General features: G+C 43.8%; 1 protein-coding gene across 1 annotated transcript in view; it reads right to left on the bottom strand.

Annotated features, from left to right (window-relative positions):
• Positions 1 to 21065, bottom strand: part of LOC132816368 (collagen alpha-1(IV) chain-like) — a 222719-nt gene that overhangs the window by 106803 nt on the left and 94851 nt on the right. The window contains exons 2-11 of the mRNA XM_060825835.1: positions 15845 to 15904; positions 11240 to 11329; positions 11111 to 11155; positions 9950 to 9994; positions 9788 to 9850; positions 7802 to 7855; positions 7675 to 7701; positions 5662 to 5736; positions 5508 to 5570; positions 835 to 870 (exon numbers count right to left, since the gene is read on the bottom strand). Of these exons, the coding sequence (XP_060681818.1) occupies positions 835 to 870; positions 5508 to 5570; positions 5662 to 5736; positions 7675 to 7701; positions 7802 to 7855; positions 9788 to 9850; positions 9950 to 9994; positions 11111 to 11155; positions 11240 to 11329; positions 15845 to 15904 (558 nt within the window). The remainder of the gene's footprint in view (positions 1 to 834; positions 871 to 5507; positions 5571 to 5661; positions 5737 to 7674; positions 7702 to 7801; positions 7856 to 9787; positions 9851 to 9949; positions 9995 to 11110; positions 11156 to 11239; positions 11330 to 15844; positions 15905 to 21065) is intronic.

Below are 21065 nucleotides of genomic sequence, written 5' to 3'. Positions count from 1 at the left end.
TCATAATGTCAACAATAAGATTGGTATTATCAATATTGCTGTCACCGATATCAATAATTTCAGTGTTATGAATGTCCCATGGTGACAGCCAAAGCTGTGTTTTGAGAGAAAGCAGCTTTCATCTTTGGCTTGTCATGGGACCTGCCTGGAGAAACATCACCCTGACCCTTACTAACCAAGTTACTGGTTTATGAGGCCTATGTTCTCAGCACGTTGCTGTGCAGATGTGAAGCACAGGGCACTATCAAGAAGTGAAGCTCCCGCCTTCTATCTTCACTGTTTGCATTACACTCTGGGCGTCGCATCTCACAGAATCCCAGGGGTGATAGTCCTCAGCTAAGGCCAAATCTGACAGCAGTTGCCACTCAGAGGCGATTTCACTGGCTCAGGTAAATTCGCAGTGTGATACAGACGTGTAACTGAGGAAGTTCAGATCTTGGAGTCGTTGGGACCTAGGCTGGTAGGTCACCCCCAAGCTCCACTTCAAGAATTCCTGCAATCAAGGCATGAAGACTTTCAACACTGATTGCTGTGCTTGGGAGACACTAGTTGACATCAGAGGGAAATTACGATATTGCCTATTGGCCAACTCACACCGCCATGACGATCAGAGAGCACAGCAACTTGGTAATGCACATCAATTCCAAAAATGGCAACCCACAAGGACACACGTGATACATGTGGCAGAATCTACGTCTCAGCCCATCACCCAAAGAGCATCATGGGTCTTCATGGATTTGGTGGAACGTATACTGCTGCTGGCAGTAATATCAAACATTAATAATATCTGTATTATCGATAATATCAATCCTGTATCCAAATAGAATCATTTACCTTTGGTCCAGGAGGGCCAGGGATTCCTGGGGGACCCTGGAAGAACAAATCAGAAGAGATTATTAACAAGAAGTACTTAGAGTCATACTGTCATAGAGATGTACAGCACAGAAACAGACCCTTTAGTCTAACCCACCCATGCTGACCAGATATACCAACCCAATCTAGTCCCACCTGCCAGTTCCAGGCCCATATCCCTCGAAACCCTTCCTATTCATATATCCATTCAAATGCCTCTTAAATGTTGCAATTGTACCAGCCTCCACCACATCCTCTGGCAGCTCATTCCATACACATACTACCTCGGCGTGAAAACGTTGCCCCTTAGCTCTCTTTTATATCTTTTCCCTCTCACTCTAAACCTATGCCCTCTAGTTCTGGACTCCCCTACCCTAGGAAAAGACTTTGTCTATTTACCCTATCCATGCCCCTCATAATTTTGTAAACCTCTATAAGGTCACCCCTCAGCCTCTGACACTCCAGGGAAAACACCCCCAGCCTGTTCAGCCTCTCCCTATAGCGCAAATCCTCCAATCCTGGCAACATCCTTGTAAACCTTTTCTGAACCCTTTCGAGTTTCACAACATCTTTCCGATAGGAAGGAGACCAGAATTGCATGCAATATTCCAACGTGGCCTAACCAATGTCCTGTACAGCCGCAACATGACCTCCCAACTCCTGTACTCAGTACTCTGACCAATAAAGGAAAGCATACCAAATGCCTTCTTCACTATTCTCCACTATCCTTGACTCCACTTTCAAGAAGCTATGAACCTGCACTCCAAGGTATCTATGTTCAGCAACACTCCTGAGGACCTTACCATTAAGTGTATAAGTTCTGCTAAGATTTGCTTTCCCAAAATGTAGTGCCTCGCATTTATCTGAATTAAACTCCATCTGCCACTCCTCAGCCCATTGGCCTACTTGATCAAGATTCCATTGTAATCTGAGGTAACCTTCTTCATTGTCCACTACACCTCCAATTTTGGTGTCATCTGCAAACTTACTAATTATACCTCTCATGGTCACATCCAAATCATTTATATAAATGATGAAAAGTAGAGGGCCCAGTACCGATCCTTGTGGCACAGCACTGTTTACAGGTCTCCAGTCTCCATCTGTTTTCTACCTTTGAGCCAGTTCTGTATCCAAATGGCTAGTTCTCCCTGTATTCCGTGAGATCTAACCTTGCTAAACAGTCTCCCATGGGGAACCTTGTCGAACGCCTTATTGCAGTCCATATGGATCACAATTACCGGTCTGATCTCATCAATTCCTCTTTGTTACTTCTTCAAAAAACTCAATCAAGTTTATGAGACATGATTTCCCACGCACAAAGCCATGTTGACTATTCCTAATCAGTCCTTGCCTTTCCAAATACATGTACATCCTGTCCCTCAGGATTCCCTCCAACAACTTGCCCACCACTGAGGTCAGGCTCACTGGTCTAGAGTTCCTTGGCTTGTCCTTACCACCGTTTTAAACAGCGGCAGCACGTTAGACAACCTCCAGCACCTCACCTATGACCACCGATGATACAAAAGTCTCAGCAAGAGGCCCAGCAATCACTTCTCTAGCTTCCCACAGAGGTCTTGGGTACACCTGATCAGGTCCTGGGGATTTATCCACCTTTATGTGTTTCAAGACGTCCAGCATTTGCTGAAGCAAAGGACATCATTACCAACCCCTCCACCTTGTTGCTGGAGCATGAGATAGCTTTTACAAGATTTTAGCGCCAGTGTAGAGCATTAGCCACCAGCATGTATCAGATTGCCCCAGCAGACTCCAAAGATACATTAATGCAGTTCACCATCAGCACTGAAATATTCTCACCACGTCCTTATTTTTTAGCTTAAACTATTTTACACCTGAGAAAGAAAATTTATAGTCCAGTACCAGTGTTTTGAGTTGAAATAAAAGAGGGAGAGCAGATAAAAAATCTGGATCCTCTGGGAAGCTAGGGAGGAGATAGCGGAGCCATTGGCCTTGATTTTTATGTCGTCGTTGTCTACAGGAATAGTGCCAGAAGACTGGAGGATAGCGAATGTGGTCCTCTTGTTCAAAAAGAGGAGTAGGGATAGCCCTAGTAACTATAGGCCAGTGAGTTTCACTTCTGTTGTGGGCAAAGTCTTAGAGAGAATTGTAAGGGATAGGATTTATGAACATTTGGATAGGTATAATGTGATCAAGGATAGTCAGCATGGTTTTGTGAAGGGCAGATCGTGCCTCACAAGCCTTATTGAGTTCTTTGAGAAGGTGACCAAGGAAGTGGACGAGGGTAAAGCAGTAGATGTAGAGTATATGGATTTTAGCAAGGTGTTCGATAAGGTACCCCATGGTAGGCTACTGCAAAAATTACGGAGGTATGGCATTGATGGTGCATTAGAGGTTTGGATTAGGAATTGGCTGGCTGGAAGGAGACAGAGGGTAGTAGTTGATGGTAAAGGTTCATCTTGGAGTGCAGTTACTAGCGGTGTTCCACAAAGATCTGTGTTGGGACCATTGCTGTTTGTCATTTTTATAAATGACCTGGAGGAGGGGCTTGAAGGCTGGGTAAGCAAGTTTGCGGATGATACGAAAGTCGGTGGAGTTGTGGACAGCGAAGAAGGATGTGACAGGTTACAGCGGGATATAGATAAGTTGCAGAGCTGGGCAGAAAGGTGGCAAATGGAGTTCAATGTAGCTAAGTGTGAAGTCATTCACTTTGGTAGGAGTAACAAGAAGATGGATTACTGGGCTAATGGTAGGCTACTTGGTAGTGTGGATGAGCTGAGGGATCTTGGTGTCCACGTACACAGATCTCTGAAAGTTGCCACCCAGGTAAATAGTACTGTGAAGAAGGCATATGGCGTACTGGCTTTTATTGGTAGAGGAATTGAGTTCCGGAGTCCTGAGGTCATATTGCAGTTGTATAAGACTCTGATGCGGCCTCATCTGGAGTATTGTGTGCAGTTTTGGTCGCCATACTATAGGAAGCATTGGAACGGGTGCAGAGGAGGTTTACCAGGATGTTGCCTGGCATGGTAGGAAGATCGTATGAGGAAAGGCTGAGGCACTTTGGGCTGTTTTCATTGGAGAAAAGAAGGTTTAGGGGAGATTTGATAGAGGTGTACAAGATGATTAGGAGTTTAGATAGGGTTGACAGTGAGAACCTTTTTCTGCTAATGGAGTCAGCTGTTACTACGGGACACAGCTTTAAATTAAGGGGAGGTTGGTATAGGACAGATGTTAGGGGTAGATTCTTTACTCAGCGGGTTGTGAGTTCATGGAATGCCCTGCCAGTAGCAGTGGCGGACTCTCCCTCTTTATGGTCATTCAAGCGGGCATTGGATAAGCATATGGAGGTTATTGGGCTAGTGTAGGTTAGGTAGGCTTTGGTCGGCGCAACATCGAGGGCCGAAGGGCCTGTACTGCGCTGTATTTTTCTATGTTCTATGTTCTATTATTGCTTTTCATTTGCTGGCAAAATACAAAGTGATAACTGGGAATGATGTTTACTACGTAAAACATTAGGCAATGAATTAAGCCATTGCCCATTGCAATTTTGCTGCATATCACACATTGGATGTTCAGCGATGATAAAAATCCCAACAATTCTGCAAACTACTGGTGTTCTGGTCAATATTTAACCCTCAACCAACATTGCTTAAAACTACAAATAAGCTGGCATTTTTGTTCAGTGGGATCTTGCTGTGAACAAAATGGTTGTCATGTTTTCTCGTCAGATTTATAACAACTCGGGCACTGACAATTTTAACAAAGATTTATGGCCACAATTTCCGACATGATCTATTCCTTATCTTAAATATTTTGCTTTGAGTAGACACAGAATGCAGAAGATTTAATTCTCCTTTAACCAGGAAGAAAAGTTAGATGAAGTGGGAAATATGGAACCCTTCCTGTCTTTACCAACATCCTGTTCTGCATTGTACATTACCTGCATGTGGGTCAATCGCACTGCAGTTCATGAACAAAAGGAGAAATAAACATCTGATCGAAGATCAACATTCTCTGCTTGCAGACACATTTCCATCTCCCATTGAAAACTCCCACAACATTCAGTGAAAGTGAAATAGATTGGTCGCACATCGAGACTGGTGCAGCTGTTTGAATGGACAGAGCCCCAGAGATCCTGTCGGCAACATAGTTGGATAATAAAAAAATGAAAGCTGTCTTTGGAAGATGGAACAGAGAACTAATGCCTGAAGGTGAATGTTGCATGAGGTGTCATATTTTGGATCCTGTGCTGATAACAAGGAGCAGGATTTATTTTACAAATTGGTTTTCTGATCCATGCGTCAGCCTGGTGGGGCTTCTCATTGGCAGTGCCATATCACCCAATCAGCTCCATCACCGGGAACCAATCAAACAGGTCATTTCAGGATCTGGAATCATCCCAATCACAGGGAACCAATCAAACAGGTCATTTCAGGATCTGGAATCAGCCCAATCACAGGGAACCAATCAAACAGGTCATTTCAGAATCTGGAATCAGATCAGAGTTGAGGGTTTGCAATCTCCAATTTCTCTCTCGACTCTCCCTTTCTCTCTTACACAAAGTTCAACTGTACCAGGCCTGCTTCATTCTAAAGTATGTTCCACTTATAATTAAAAACACAATTTTAACCGAAAGCCTTTTGTTTTGAGAAGGAAATGAGAACAAACAGACTTACTACAGGTCCAGGATAACCTGCTGGACCAGTAGGCCCTCGCAATCCAGGACTGCCCGGTTCACCCTGTGTTCCAAAAGAAAAAAAATGATTTAGGACGAATACAATGTTATGGAGAATGGATATTCTGAAGGAAACCATGGTGACCAAATCTCACCTGTTTTCCTGGTGGTCCAGGGAACCCTGGCTCCCCCTTTGCAACTGAAATACCAATAATTTCTCCTGGGTCTCCCTGTTTTAAAACAAAATCATTGAAATATTCATTTACTGGCATGAATCTTCACATCTTTCTTCAACACAAACGTAAAGCATAAATCTGAAGGATATCAGAGCATTGGTGGGGACGCAGATGAGACTCAAATGAATGATTCCAGGAATGAGGAACATTGGTTCCGTGAAGAGAAGTGGGAATTTTTTTAATGCATTCATGCGATGAGGGCATCACTGGCTAGACCAGCATTTATTGCCCATCCCTAATTACCCTGAGATTAGTTGAGATTCAACCACATTGCTGGAGGTCTGGAATCACACATAGGCCAGAACGGGTAAGGATGGAAGTTTCCTTCCCTAAAGTGCATTAGTGAACTAGATGGGTTTTCTTCCTACCTCCCAAGGATTAATACCAAGCAGGAAGCTCTTAATTCCATATTCTTATTGAATTCAAATTCAACCATGTGCCATAGTAGGATGTGAACCTGGGTCCTCAGGACATTACCTGGGTCTCTGGATTAATAGCTCAGTGATAATACCACTAGACCATCACCTTCCCTTAGAGCAGAGGGACATCAGGAGAGGCTTGGTAGGGTAGATAAGGAGAGATTGCTGACAGTGGCAGAGTGGTTGATAACCAGAAGGACAGAGATTTATCAAGAGAATCAGAGAGTAAAAGAAGAACATGGTTTTATTTGCAGCAAATGATCTGAAACATACGCCTGAAAAAATGCTGTAAGCACATTCAATAATAATTTTCAAAAGAAAATTGGAACAATACTTCAAGTAGAAAAAAATTACAGAGAGAAAGGTGGAATAGATGTAATTGGATAGTTCTTTCAAAGAGCTAACACAGTATGAGGGGACAAATGGCCTCCTTTGGTGCTATAAGACTGTATGACTTCCCCCGAATGATGACAGCTGCAGGGTTATATTGCAAGAAGTTGAAGCACACCTTCTGTCACGTATAAGTAGGCTAGATTTTCACATGTCTAGGAAACCTGAACTTAGCAGGGCTGTGTGAAAGCAAGAATGAGTTGAGCAATGCACTAGTGAGTACATATCAAGTGTAAGGTTGGAAATTTAGTGAGCGAGGGAGTTTTGAGGAAGGAGATGCTATTCGCCTAAGTAGCCTCCTTAACTTTGCCTTGAAAAGAGTGGAGAGTTGCAGACAAGTTTAAATGAGCAAGAGGTCTCCAGTCTGTAGACTGGTAATATTCTGAAAATAATCACACCACAATACGTAGGAAAGCAGGTCAATGATTCAGGGTGGTGAATATTTTGCTTAGCTATCTTTCAAATCCTATTGAATTGTAAGGCTTCATTAGTTCTGGTCAGGTTTACCAGCAGTAGTAAAGCATATTAGGATTAATTAGGTTTATTCATTATAAATTAATAAAGAAAATTAATTAATTAATCAATACATAATAAAGATTATTATGGACTGAATGGCCTTACTTCCACTCATATGTCTTATGGTCCTATGTCTTATTACAGGGCAGGTGATGTGTTGTAACTGCAGAATGTGGGAACTCCTGGACGCTAAATGGTGCAACAGAGCCATGTCTGTACAAAGAGTCTACAAGATGAGAAGCTTAGACTCGGAGATGTTGAGATTGATGCTGACTTGCATATACTGCTGTGAGGCGGGTGGTCTGGGGAGAGGAAGTTACTTTGTTCCAGGAGGTGATCACAATTCTGACAGATTCTCCTGATATGTTCAGTGGTTAGGGACAAGAGGGTGTGACTATTGGTGAGACAGGCAAAGGCCTTGTCGAATGGTGGTGCAGGATTAAAGGGCTGAATTGTTTCAATATGACTCTGCTAATTTTGTTCCCCGCAGTTGATGAGAACACAGATGAGAGAATCAGGACTCAGTGACAACACAAACTATTCCTGACTGCTCCTTCCCATTTTCTCGAACCTTTAACAAAGATTGAAAGGTGGATTTGTTATTTACCTTTGCACCTGGAATACCTGGTGTACCCTGAAAAACACAACAACAGCGTAAAAATAACATCGAAACATTTGCCGTCCCCCCTCAAAAATCTAACATGACAAAGTCAATCAAATAGTCAGATACGTACCGGAGATCCTTGGAGACCTGGTAATCCTGGGGGTCCCAATGGCCCACGATCACCCTGTATATAAACAGAACAAATCAGTCTTCACCTTAACTCCTATGAGTGTCTATTCTCACTGGCATGCATCAACCAATCAGAGACTGAAAAGTCTTTCCCAGGAAGTTATGTTAGTTGTTTGAACAGGAAAGTGGGGTCAGAGGGTAGGAGGTTGAGCAGTGACCTTCTAGAGGTTTATAAAATCAAGAGGGGTAGAGATAAGGTGAACGCAGGTGATTTTTCCCTCGGGCAGAGGATCTCAAGACTAGGGGACATATTTTAAGATGAGGGGAGGAAGATTTTTAAAAAGACACGAGGGGCAAATCTTTTACTCAGAGAGTGCTTCATGCATGGAATGAACCCTCAGAGGACGTGGTGGATGCGGATACAGTTACAATGTTTAAAAAACATTTCGATAAATAGATGAATAAGAAATATTTGGAGGGATATGGACCAAGTGCAGGCAGGTGGGACTAGTTTAGATTGGGAATATGGTCAGCATGGACTGATTGGACCAAAGGATCTGTTTGCGTGCTGTATGACTCTACAATTCTGTAACTATGACTATGGTTGGGTGGGATATTACAGGTCGGGGGAATTGGGGGAAAGTGTGATTAAGGCGGGTGAGTAATTAAAGATTTTGGTAAATCATTGAGTGGGTGGGATTAGATGTTTTATAATAAAAGGTGCAAGGAGTGAGGGGGATGTTGGATTAGATGTTGGCATGTTAAATGACAGCGAGAGGGACAGTGGATTTAAACATCAGGATAATAAAGGGTGTGGGGAGTGCTGACGCGAGTAGGATTAAACAGGATGGGTCATTAAAGGATTGGAGACTATGAGGGAGGATGGCATATTATAGAATGGGGGAGTGCAGAGTGAGTGGGAGAGTGGGATTAGTGATGAAGGTGAGAGTGAAATTAGACTGGATCTATAATTACGGGTGCAGGGAGTGAGGAGGAGGGTGGGATTATACAGTGGCATATTAAAGAATGTGGGTAGTGGGATTTGATATGTTACTGAATGCAGAGGGTGCGGGGTAGAGCGGAATCAGACAGGATGGCATATTATATAGTGTGGGGAGTGAGGAGGAGAGTGGGATTAGACTGGGTGTGCTCATAAAGGAGTGGGCAGTGATTAGGTGAGTAGGGTTTAGAAGATAAACTGTCCTCCCAAATCCCCAAAATGGGTTCACCATTTACAAGTCACAAGCCAGGGTCGTGATGGAAAACTGTCCATTTGCCTGGATGCGTACAGTTCCAACAACACTTAAGAACCTGACAAAGCTATCTGTTTGATCAGCATCTTGTCCATCTTCTTAAAGTGTCACTCTTCCCACCACTGACTCACAGTGATAGCTCTTCCTCAATTCTGTGGGTGATAGTTGTTCTTAGTTGGTGGAGCGATCTCTCTGGTTAATTCCGATAACCAATAGACTCCCTCACACTAAATGGTTATGCCACTCCTGTGCGTTCTGCGTCAAACTTCTTAGAGGAACAAGTGGGCTACATCCACATGAGACTGGGCAATAACAGGTCTGTGATGACCTTGGATATCTGGGGCAGCATGGGGTTACACTGAATGGATCAGTGTGTGTGTGTGTGTAGCCTACCCTGCCAGGCGTGGCTAACCTGTAGAACTGCATTTCTGATAGGGATTGGGATTAAAACCTGGAACAGCATTGTGGGTGTGCCTACAGCAAAGAGATCACAGTAATTCCAGAAGGTAGCTCAGCATTATCTGCTCAGAGTGATCAAGGATAGGTAACCAACATCATCCTGCCCGGTGATGCACATGTCTCATGAAAGAATTTTAAAAAGAGATGCAGGTAGTCAGCAAGGAGAGAAAATGACTTGCTGAGGTTGGCTGCATTGATTCGTTCAGTTGTGTTCCTGAACATTCCATAAAACTGCATCAAATGCTGATTCAACTGAGCCTGATATTGAGGATTACCTTTGTGCCGTTACATCCTGGGATTCCTGCTGCTCCTGGTGGTCCATCTTGTCCTGGTAAACCCTATGGGCGAGAGGATTTGTCAGAAAGCTGCCTTCCATTTCAATCAGGTCAGTGTTTTAAATGCAATTTGAAGTGAGTCATGCTGGATATTATACTTACAGGCAATCCTGGAGTCCCTGGAAACCCTGGTGAACCAGCTGGACCCTGTGTCATTAACATGAGCATAACATAACTGATTAAGAATGTATTTTAAACAAGAACAATTTCCAATTATTTTTCATTCATAATCTAACTCAAACCTCACCAAAGTCCCCTCTTTCATTGTTCAACAAAAGTGGTTAGTCACTTTGGGTGGTTTCCTTAACGTTCTGTTGTAAGTTGTTGTGAGATTGGTAAATGGTTTTGGAGAAATCTGATGCAATTTGTAAATCACCGATACAGTCTCCCATTCTGGATCCCACATTTGAAGAAGGATATCAAGGGGTTGGAGTGATGCAGGGGAGTTTTACCAGAATGGTGCCAGGGATGAGAGACTTCAGTGACATGGGGACATTGGAGAAGCTACCATTGTCCTCCTAAGGGCAGAGAAGGGTAAGTACGGTCAAATAGATATGTTCAAGATTCCGATAGGTTTTACTGGAGTAAATTGGGAGAAACAGTCTCCCGTAACAGGATGGTCAGTAATCAGAAAGACAACTATAAAATGATTTGAATTCACCCCTCACATTCCAAGGCCAAATTGGGAGGGAACAAATCCAACTGTCCACGTTATCAAGGCTATGGTGAAGTGGACACAGATGGAACACTGTGATGATGTGTTTATGTTTGCATGTGTTTGTGGCTGCTTGAACTTGTCCATGCAGTGTGTGTATATCTATATGTGTGGGAGTGGGCATTTATTCATGCATTTGTGGCTTTTGTGTATGTACCTTTGTGTACATGTGAGCCTTCTTTACTGTTTGTTCCTTTGTACACAATGTTGCTCAATAATTTCTCCCTGATCTGACTCATTATCTTCACCCAAAGCACTTTGCCTTTTCTGTCATACAGATGGTGTGGTCACGGCCATTGCAACCATCTGAGGGGGTCTGAGTAGATTCACCACCATCAATCTTTGCCATTATTGTTAGCATTCGTAGATTTCGGTGTGTAAGTTATTGTCTTCCTTCCCCACATGGAATCAAAGTCTCTGGCAAAAGATAGAGTCAATCTTGATAAACAATGAAGCTCTACTATCTAGCTAGTTCTATTCCACTTGAAGTAGATAATGGAGCCTGGAGTCATTGTGATGACCCAACACTGGTAGTCAGCAATACATACCCGGATTCCTTTCTTTCCTGATAGACCTGGCTCTCCAGGATCCCCCTGAAATATAAAAACGGTGTTTTATTATAAATCCAGATTTACAGTGTTTCAAAATAAACTTCCGGATAATCCAAAAACAATCACCTTTGGTCCCAAAGGGCCAGCAGGACCTTCAACTCCTGGGAATCCTGGCATTCCTATGGGTCCCGCAAAGCCAGGTAAGCCTATTGTTCCCTGGAAAACAAAGAATAGGCTTAGATATTAATCAATAATTACCATCCATGGGCTCATAGAGAAGCAACAAAACACAGAAATCGGAGTGTAAATTTCACCACATGAAAACCAATCAGAAACAAAAACAGAAATTGCTCAGCGGATTTGGCAGTGCCTGTGGAGACTGAGGAAAGGTCACCAGACCCGAAATGTTAACTTCGATTTCTCTGCACAGCTGCTGCCAAAGCTGCTGAGCTTTTCCAGCAATTTCTGTTTTTGCTCATGAGCAAATTTTACCGATTTGTTCCAGGTTGGGTCATATTTCGGTGTAATGACATGCCCTCTCCAATAGAGGTGCTGAAGCATAACGTGACATGTTTACATAGCTTCCTGACTGCAGTGTCAGGAATGATGACATTTCTGATGACTGGACGTCGACATAGGAATTTAAACTGGCATTATGAAAGAAAAGGACAGAATTATTTGCTGTATAGTGTGAACTGAATTATTTCAGGTCCAATTATGTTCTGTTCAGTAATCTCACATTGATTACTGATTCCCAGGAAAACAAATAAACCATAAGAATGGTATGAGAAGCAGAGCAATGCTGAGGGTTATATTTACAGTAGAATCAAAATTTTAAAAATGAAAGAAACAATCCATTATCATATCTTATAGTACAATTGGTATTGTGCCGACTTGGAAGGTGCATTCACAATACAGCCAGACAGTTGAATACTCACCTACAAATACTTCTGATCCACACCAGCCACATTTTGGAAAGAATGTGGAGTCATTCCCATCACTGTGCCTGGTTTCAGGCTGACAGGTTGACAGAGGTGAGCTCCAGCCTAACACTTTACTATAATCCATTCCCCCTGGATGTTCACTAATGCCAGATGAACCATTGGATAAAAGATGTGCTTTGGAGATGCCGGTGTTGGACTGGAGTGTACAAAGTTAAAAATCACACAACACCAGGTTATGGTCCAACAGGTCTAATTGGAAGCACACTAGCTTTCGGAGCGACGCTCCTTCATTAGGTGATTGTGTGATGTGATATGATAGAAGTGGGGAGTCCTATCAGGTTTCCATTAAAATAACTTCTCCATGGGCAACTGCAAATCACAAACTACAGCTCCATCGCATTAAAGGGAAAGGTTTCAAAGCATTTGTGTAAAAAAGTCAAAAATTTCCTCACTATTCATAGTTCTTTGAAAGTGGAGTCGCAGGTAGATAGGATAGTGAAGAAGGTGCTTGGTATTGCTCAGAGCATTGTATACAGGGGTTTGAAGGTCATGTTGCGGCTGTACAGGACATTGGTTAGGCCATTTTTGGAATACTATATTAAATTCTGGTCTCCCTCTATAAGAAGGATGTTGTGCAACTTGAAAGGGTTCAGAAAAGATCCATAAGGATGTTGCTATGGTCGGAGGGTTTGAGCTGTAGAGAGAGGCTAAATAGACTGGGACTATCATCCCTGGTGTGTCAAAAGCTGAGGGGTGATCTTAAAGAGGTTTATAAAATAATCAGGGCAAGAATAGAGTGAATTGCCAAGGGGCTTTTTCTTCCCCAGGGTGGGCGAGTCCAGAACTAGAGGGCATATATTTAAGGCGGAGGGGACAGATATAAAAGGGGTAACTAAGGGGTAACTTTTTCACGCAGAGGGTGGAGCGTGAATGGAATGAGCTGCCAGAGGAAGTGATGGAGGCTGGTACAATTACAGCATTTAAAAGGCATCTGGATGGGTATATGAATAGGAAAAGTTCAGAGAGATATGGGCTAAATGCTGGCAAATGGGGCTAGATGAATTTAGGATATCTGGTCAGCATGGATGAGTTGGACTGAAGGGTCTGCTTCCATGCTGTACATCTCTATGGCTGTATGACACCATTCAAGAAGACAGCTATCAATCATCCCATCAATCATATATCTTATGACTGAAATGACAGTTTCCTCATTGTATTCCAACAGGAAATATTTTGACAGGGAGGTTGTTATGAAGTGATTCCTATGAAGTGTTATGAAGTGTCTGCTAACTTTTCTCTTAAGCGGAGTATTCTCTACTTGAATGTTCATACTGGGAGAGAGAGAGAGAGAGAGAGAGAGAGAGAGAGCCCATTATGGCATCAAATGTTGGCAATATTGTGAGAATTGACAATGCCAAAGGGACGTTACCGCCAGTCTGTTGATCAGTTTGACATTAGCTCCATCACTGAATCCAGTGAGTTTGTTTGCAGGGGAATGTTACAAATGCTCAGCGGATGTTGGACAAGTTGATTTCGCAACAAGAAAAGCATTTCCAGATGTTTGGAGTCAGCTCAGGCTGACCGCTGCTGGTTAAACATTTTAAAAATTCTCCATTTCCACATTTGCATACACTGCTCCAGATCTTGCCTACATCAAAACATATTACCAAGAAAGGAGCATTTCACTTCCCACAATCCACTGTCAGCTTGTAGCGTTAGAGGGCGAGCTGTTTCATTGTGATGTTCACCTTATACTGTATAGGTGCAGTAACCACACCACTGCTCCCTATAGTACTCCCAGTTTCTTTTGTCACATTTAGTGTTGAAAGGCTGCAGGAACCATGGGCTGCTCTAAGGGTCAATGCAGTGAGGTCAGTATCTTACTGAGCCCAGCTCAATCCATTACCTCACACAAACACAGCAACCATGGGAAATTAAACCTTCTGCTCCACCTCCTCCTCAGACCCTGGGAAAGGGTGAGGCTTCTGAAATTCCAGAGAGTGTGGAATGCAATGTAGGGTATGGAGCAGCAGGGGGTAGGTGAGTGGGGGAAATGGGAGATGGGGAAATGGGAGATGGAGGAGAGGGTAAGTGGGAGATGGAGGAGAGGGGAATGGGGAGCAGGAGATGTGGAAACAGGAGATGGGGAAGAGGGAGATGGAGGAGACAGGAATGGGAAAGTGGGAGATGGGGTAGCAGGAGATGGGGGAGTGAGAGATGGGTAAGTGAGAGGTAGAGGAGAGGGAAATGGGGGAGCAGGATATGGAAGAGAGGGGAATGGGAGATTAGAAAATGAGTGGGTGGAAGACTGTGAAGTGGGAGATGGAGGAGAGAGGAATGGGGGAGCAGGAGATGGGGCAATGGGAGATGGGGAGGTGGGAGATGGAGGAATGAGAGATGGAGGAGAGGAGAATGGGGGAGCAGGAGATGGGTAAGTCAGAGATGGGGAAGTGGGAGATGGAGGAGAGAGGATTGGGGAAGTGGGAGATGAGATAGCAGGAGATAGGGAAGTGGGAGATGGGGAAGTGAGAGGTAGAGGAGAGGGAAATGGGGGAGCAGGAGATGGAAGAGAGGGGAACGGGAGTGTGGAAAATGGGCGGATGGAAGATTGCAAAGTGGGAGATGGAGAAGAGAGGAATGGGGAACTGGGAGATGGGGGAGTGGGCACTGGTGAGTGAGAGACGAGGAAGTGAGAGATGGAGGAGAGGAAAATGGGGAAGCAGGACATGGGGGAGTAAGAGTTGGGGAAATGGAAGATGGAGGAGAGGGAAGTGAGGGAGTGGGAGATGGGGAAGTGGGAGATTGTGAAGTAGGAGTTATAGGAAAGGAGAATGGGTGAGTTGAAGGGGGGTAGTCGGAGAAGGAGAAGTGGAAGATGGAGGAGAGGAGGATGGGACAGTCAAGGAGATGGGGCAGTTCAGGGGATGGGGCAGTTCAGGGGATGGGGCAGTCAGAGAGATGGGGCAGTTAGGGAGATGGGACAGTGGGAGATGGGGCAGTAGGTTGGAGTTTGGGGTAAGGCCATTACCAATGTTGATGTGGTTCACCTTTCACTCCAAATACCAGCTCTTCTGCGATGCAGGTGGAGTGTGACCCTTAGGATGGGCTTTGACAGATATAAGGGTGACAAGTTAAGGTCAACACCTCTACCTCCCTTCTGTGTTGGATTGTGATGCCCACATGGAATTAAAGGACATAGACTGAGACCCCTCAAAGCTGAATGCTCAGGTGGGAATGTGACCCTCCCCCTCCCCCCACCATTGGCAGGAGTAATTGTGACTGACAGGTAGACATTTGACCAGCAAGAGTGTGACAACGAAGAATGTGACAGGTGAGGTGTGACAGATTGGAACATGAGAGCCAGGACAGTGTGTGTCAGGTGAGGTGTGACCCACAGCTGGTGTCTGGTGTGCGAGACACACAGATAGGAGTGTGACAGGAGGCTATGTGACAGGCAGGGCTTGTGATGGACGTTCTCTCAGTCAGCTCTCCAGTGGATCCCTGCTCCAGTGTCTGTGCTCCAAGACTGCAGCCAGGCCCAGGAAAACCATGGAGCCTGGACAGGGTTGCCAACATGTGCCAGGCTCAGTTCAGAACCTCTGGGATCTGGGATTGGAGAATCAACCCCACTGCAGGGTTACAGTGATTTTGAACTTCACTCTCAGCATCTGTGGGAGAGCTCCACACTGGGGGAAGTTGCTGATGGGGTTGCTGGCAGGCGTAGCAATTTATTGTTATCCTGTTGAAGCAGCAGTTTGTTTGCAGGTGAGTAGGTTATCGTACTGACCTTTTCTCCTTTCACACCACTGCAATCGCACTTGGAAGTCGATGTACAGCCATGACATGCCTGTTGGAGACAGAAAAGTTACAACATGAGGAGACTCGCCTGCATTCCTGTTGGATTTTACTTTGCTGCCCCATTGACTTCCCCCTTGGATCAGTGTTTCCAGGGCACCCCCTAACCCACACTGTCAGTCTTGGAGGTCACTATTTGACTTCCTGAATCCAGCCAGGAGCAGTCTGCGTGCACAGAGCAGCCTTCCAGCAGGTACTTACCAGCTCCGAATAGAAAAGTTGACCATTCATTAATAATTTCCTTAAATCTGTTTTCATTCTGTTGATGAGCGAATCAGGCAACTCAGTGTGTGACTGGAGTCACAAAGAAGGCAGACCAGTAAGGGTGGGGGTGCAGGAGGGATCCGTGACTGAAGGCTATGTCAGATAGGATCTAATATCCTCCTCTAACTTGGTGCATACTCTCCTTGAAATCCCAAAATCGGGGTAAATTTAATCAGTTTAAACTGCACCGTGGGAATTGTCTATGTCGACAAGATTTATTCTCTGTTCACTGCAGATGATTTTCCAGGATAAACTGGATTTCTGGAACTGAGTGCATTCATAGAGTCACACAGCATGGACGCAGACCCTTTGGTCCAACCAGTCTCACCTGCCTGCTCCTGGCCCATACCCTATTCACGTACTTAACCAAACGTCTTTTAAACATTGTACTTGTGCCCACACCTCCCACTTCCTCAGGAAGCTCATTCCACAGGCATGGATTACCACCTTCTGCGTAAAAAAATTTTTGCTCATGATTTCTTTAAATCTCTCTCCTCAAACCTGAAAAATGAACCCCCCAGTCTTGAAATCCCCCATCCTAAGGAAAAGACAACTACCATTAACTCTGTCTATACCTCTCATTATTTTATAAACTTCTACCATGTCGCCTCCTTTGTTCACTAATGATGGTTATCCAGGGTAAACTGGTTTGCTGGGTCTGTTTGCGCACTTGTGATTTCCAGGGCTCTTTTTGGAAAAAAAACACCTTGATTCAGATTCTCAAATGCCATCTTTGGGTCACAAGTTCCCTGGAGTGATAACAACAAATTGTCAAATCATAACATTCATTCCATCCAAATTTTACTAATCATGGTCACTGGCACCCAATCCTTAGAGAGCCATCTTATCATCCTGACCTTTATGCAAAGCCTTGGCATTGAGGTTAACGCACTGCAATAACTCACCTGGTTTCCTTGAATAGCGCCTTCCAAACCCATAACCACTTGAAACTAGAAGGACAAGGGCAGCAGATTCATGGGAACACCACCTGCTCCCCTCCTAACTGCTCACCATCTTGACTTGGAAATATATCACTGTTCCTTCAATGTCGCTTGGTCAAAATCCTGGAACTCCCTCCCTAACATCACTGTGGATCTCCAACACGTGGACTGCAGCGGTTCAAGAAGGCAGCTCACCACCACTTTCTCAAAGTCAACATGGGACAGGCAATAAATACGGGCACAGCCAGTGATGCCCATGAGTGAACATATATTAAAAACACTGCGAATTAATGACCAGAATGATTCTCCCAGAAAGCTTTTAGATGAAGTATCTCACTGTGTCCTTCTCACGCTCTCTCAGCTGAATCACACAGGAATAGAACTAAACATTTAAAAACCACAAATATTTTTTCCAGAATTTTCTGTTAATATCTCTACTGTTCTCATTTTGGCAAATATATATGAGAGTAGCACTGGGTCATTAAAAAAAAACTTAAGAATGAATCAAAGATAACATTGTCTTACAAAGAGGAAAATTACAACACAAGCCCCTGCAAAGCAAGCCCTTAGAAGATGTGAATCAATAGCATAAACATCTTTGTTCCTCGTTCAATTCAAACCAAACTCCATCCCATTGAACCTCAATTTTCCCAACAATTAATCTTCTGTTACTCAAACATGAAGCTCAAAAAGGAAAAACAGGAGAGGCTTGAGAAAAGCTGCTATTATGGTGCACATTATCACCACCACAGACTTAGAATGTCCGTGTTCAAGTCCCACCTTCCTCATGAGGTTGACCATAATTTGCCTGAATAGCTCGATTGAAAAACATTTGCTGAATTAACAGTTCTCTGTAATACGGGGGACCCATCTCACAGAGACAATGTACACACAGGCCTTTTTAAAAATTCATTCGTAGAATGAGGACATCTCTGGCTAGGCCGGCATTTATTACCCCTTCCTAATTGCCCAGAGGGCAGATATGAGTCAACCACATGGTTATGGGTCTGGAGTCACCATAGGCCAGACCAGATAAGGATGGCAGTTTCTTTCCCTAAAGAGTATTAGTGAACCAAATAAAAACAGAAAGAACTGCAGAGGCTGTAGATCAAGAACAAAAACAGAAGTTGCTAAAAAAGCTCAGCAGGTCTGATAGCAGCTGTGAAGAAAAATCAGAATTAATGTGTCAGGGTCAGGTGACCCTTTCTCAGATATTATGCAACCAGATGGGTTTTTCCTGACAATCAACAACGTTTTCATGGTCATTATTAGACTCTTCATTCCAGAATTTTATCGAATTCAAGTTCCACCATTTGCTGTGGTGGGGTTATGATCATCTGTTAAAGATTGAAGATTATGGCTTTAGATTTTGTGACATTCACTGTCATTCTATGAAAAAGAAAGCTAGGAAATCTCTACCCATAACCAAGGGAAGTCTAAAGGCCTGCTCCAACTGCATGAACATGCATAAAATAATGAGTATTTGACATAATAGCATACCCCAAGATACTTCACAAAGCAATATAAAGTTTAATAGTGAACCACACACGGACATATTAGGACATAAGATCAAAAGCTCAGTCACAGGGGCCTATTCTGAACAAGAGGGTCTGAAAAGGGGAGAGAGAGAGAGACAGTAGGAGACAGGACAATTTTAAAACAACATTTGAAAGAGAAATTCAAACAATGTTTAGAAAGTGACAAATATGTGAGTGATTATGGACAGCGAATGGGGACCAGGTAGCATTCGACAATGTTCAGGACGCACAGACCTGAAGGGCCTGCTGGTTTCTTTCTTTGCCAGAATGGTCCCCAATTCAACGTCCCCCGTCCCAGTCACCCTGCGTACTCTACAGTCACATGGGGCTTGATTTTAACTTGGTGTCCGAATGGGCCAGGAGGAGAGGGGACCACAGGGACTCAATTGGTTCTGAAAGGAGACAAGAATTTGAAGCTCTGCATTCTAAACTCATCAGAGCCAGGACATGAGGTATGAAGTTGACCAAAGGGACACCATTTTGTACAGTGTGAGAAGAGGGTGCTGATTGGTTGGACCGTCAATGGTGTGGAGATGCAGCAAGAACAGTTAACTGTCAAACTCTAATTCACAGGGCCGGCAAGGTAGATTCTGATTGGTCAGGGAGGAGCTAGAGTATACAGCTGGGACTGGCTGTCTCCATAAGTCATTTTATGTCAAACCAGTAGCTTCTTCTCATCTTGTGTAAAAACTTTGTACAAGTCTGTTTCTCACATGCTAGCTCTGATATATGCAAAGTGAAATATGCATCTTGTCTAATTAATCAGAGTTTAATTTCTGTACTTTAAGCAACCAATTACTACCTGGATCACAAAAATGAGGGGGACATAGGTGATGTCAGGGGCCTCAATGGAGGGGTGAGGTTACAAGCCTTGCCTGGCTTTAACTGTCAGGTTTCTCCAGATTCAGCAATCTTCCGTCTAAACTGAATAACCAGGAGACTTGCAGCCTCATTCTTGGACTTAAAATGAGAACCTGTCTTCTCAGAGAAACGAGTAAATGTGTTCCTGGAGGTTTTATTACATGACCTGTTTCCACATATTAGTTGGCCAACGCATCTATCCTTGTGAGACACTGCCTTCTTACACCAATTGGAAAGCAAAAGACCTTATTACCCAATTGAATAGGTTTAAAGGTCCTAGGCCGTGTTGCTGAACAAAGAGACCTTGGAGTTCAGGTTCATAGCTCCTTGAAAGCGGAGTCGCAGGTGGATAGGATAATGAAGAAGGCGTTTGGTATGCTTTCCTTTGTTGGTCAGAGTATTGAGTACAGGGGTTGGGAAGTCATGTTGCGGCTGTACAGGACATTGGTTAGGCCATTGTTGGAACATTGCATGCAATTCTGGCCTCCTTCCTATCGGAAAGATGTTGTGAAACTTGAAAGGGTTCAGAAAAGATTTACAAGGATGTTGCCAGGGTTGGAGGATCTGAGCTAGAGGGAGAGGCTGAACAGGCTGGGGCTGTTTTCCCTGGAGCGTCAGAGGCTGAGGGGTGACCTTATAGAGGTTTACAAAATTATGAGGGGCATGGATAGGATAAATAGACAAAGTCTTTTCCCTGGGGTCGGGGAATCCAGAACTAGAGGGCATAGGTTTAAGGTGAGAGGGGAAAGATATAAAAGAGACCTAAAGGGCAACTTTTTCATGTAGAGGGTGGTACATGTATGGAATGAGCTGCCAGTGGATGTGGTGGAGGCTGGTATAATTGCAACATTTATGAGGCATTTGGATTGGTATATGAATAGGAAGGGTTTGGAGGGATATGGGCCAGGTGCTGGCAGGTGGGACTAGATTGGGTTGGGATATCTGGTCGGCATGGACGGGTTGGACCGAAGGGTCTGTTTCCATGCTGTACATCTCTATGAGTCTATGACTCTATAACAGGTTTATTTGGAAGCACTAGCTTTCAAAGCGCTGCTCCTTTATCAGGTGGTCGTGAAGCAGGACCATAAGACACAGAATTTATAGCAAAAGATTAGTGATGCAATAATACATTGAACAAACCTAGATTATTAAGACTTAATCTAGGTTTGTACAATGTATTATTGTATCACTGTAATCATTTGCTATAAATTGTGTTTCTTATGCTCCTGCTTCACGACTACCTGATGAAGGAGCAGCACTTTGAAAGAACCCAAATAAACCTGTAGGACTATAACCTGGTGTTGGATGATTTTTAACTTTGTCCACCCAAGTCCAACACCGGCATCTCCAAATCTTAGCCAGTTTACACACAGCCACCTCCCAGAAACAGTAATGAGATAATTAAGCGATAATCTTTAATTGGATTAGGGATAAATATTTGCCCAGTTCCTTTTGTTTCCTCTGTACTGTTTATATCCTGGGATTTACTCTAGAGGGCAGCAGATGCATGAACATTTGTAAATCTCAGTCCCTTAACACAACCCAGCAA

The sequence above is a fragment of the Hemiscyllium ocellatum genome, chromosome 6 (assembly GCF_020745735.1).
Source record: "Hemiscyllium ocellatum isolate sHemOce1 chromosome 6, sHemOce1.pat.X.cur, whole genome shotgun sequence".
Lineage (NCBI taxonomy): Eukaryota > Metazoa > Chordata > Chondrichthyes > Orectolobiformes > Hemiscylliidae > Hemiscyllium > Hemiscyllium ocellatum.
The sequence above is the reverse complement of the archived record's forward strand: the minus strand, read 5'-3'. Positions and strand labels throughout refer to the sequence as shown.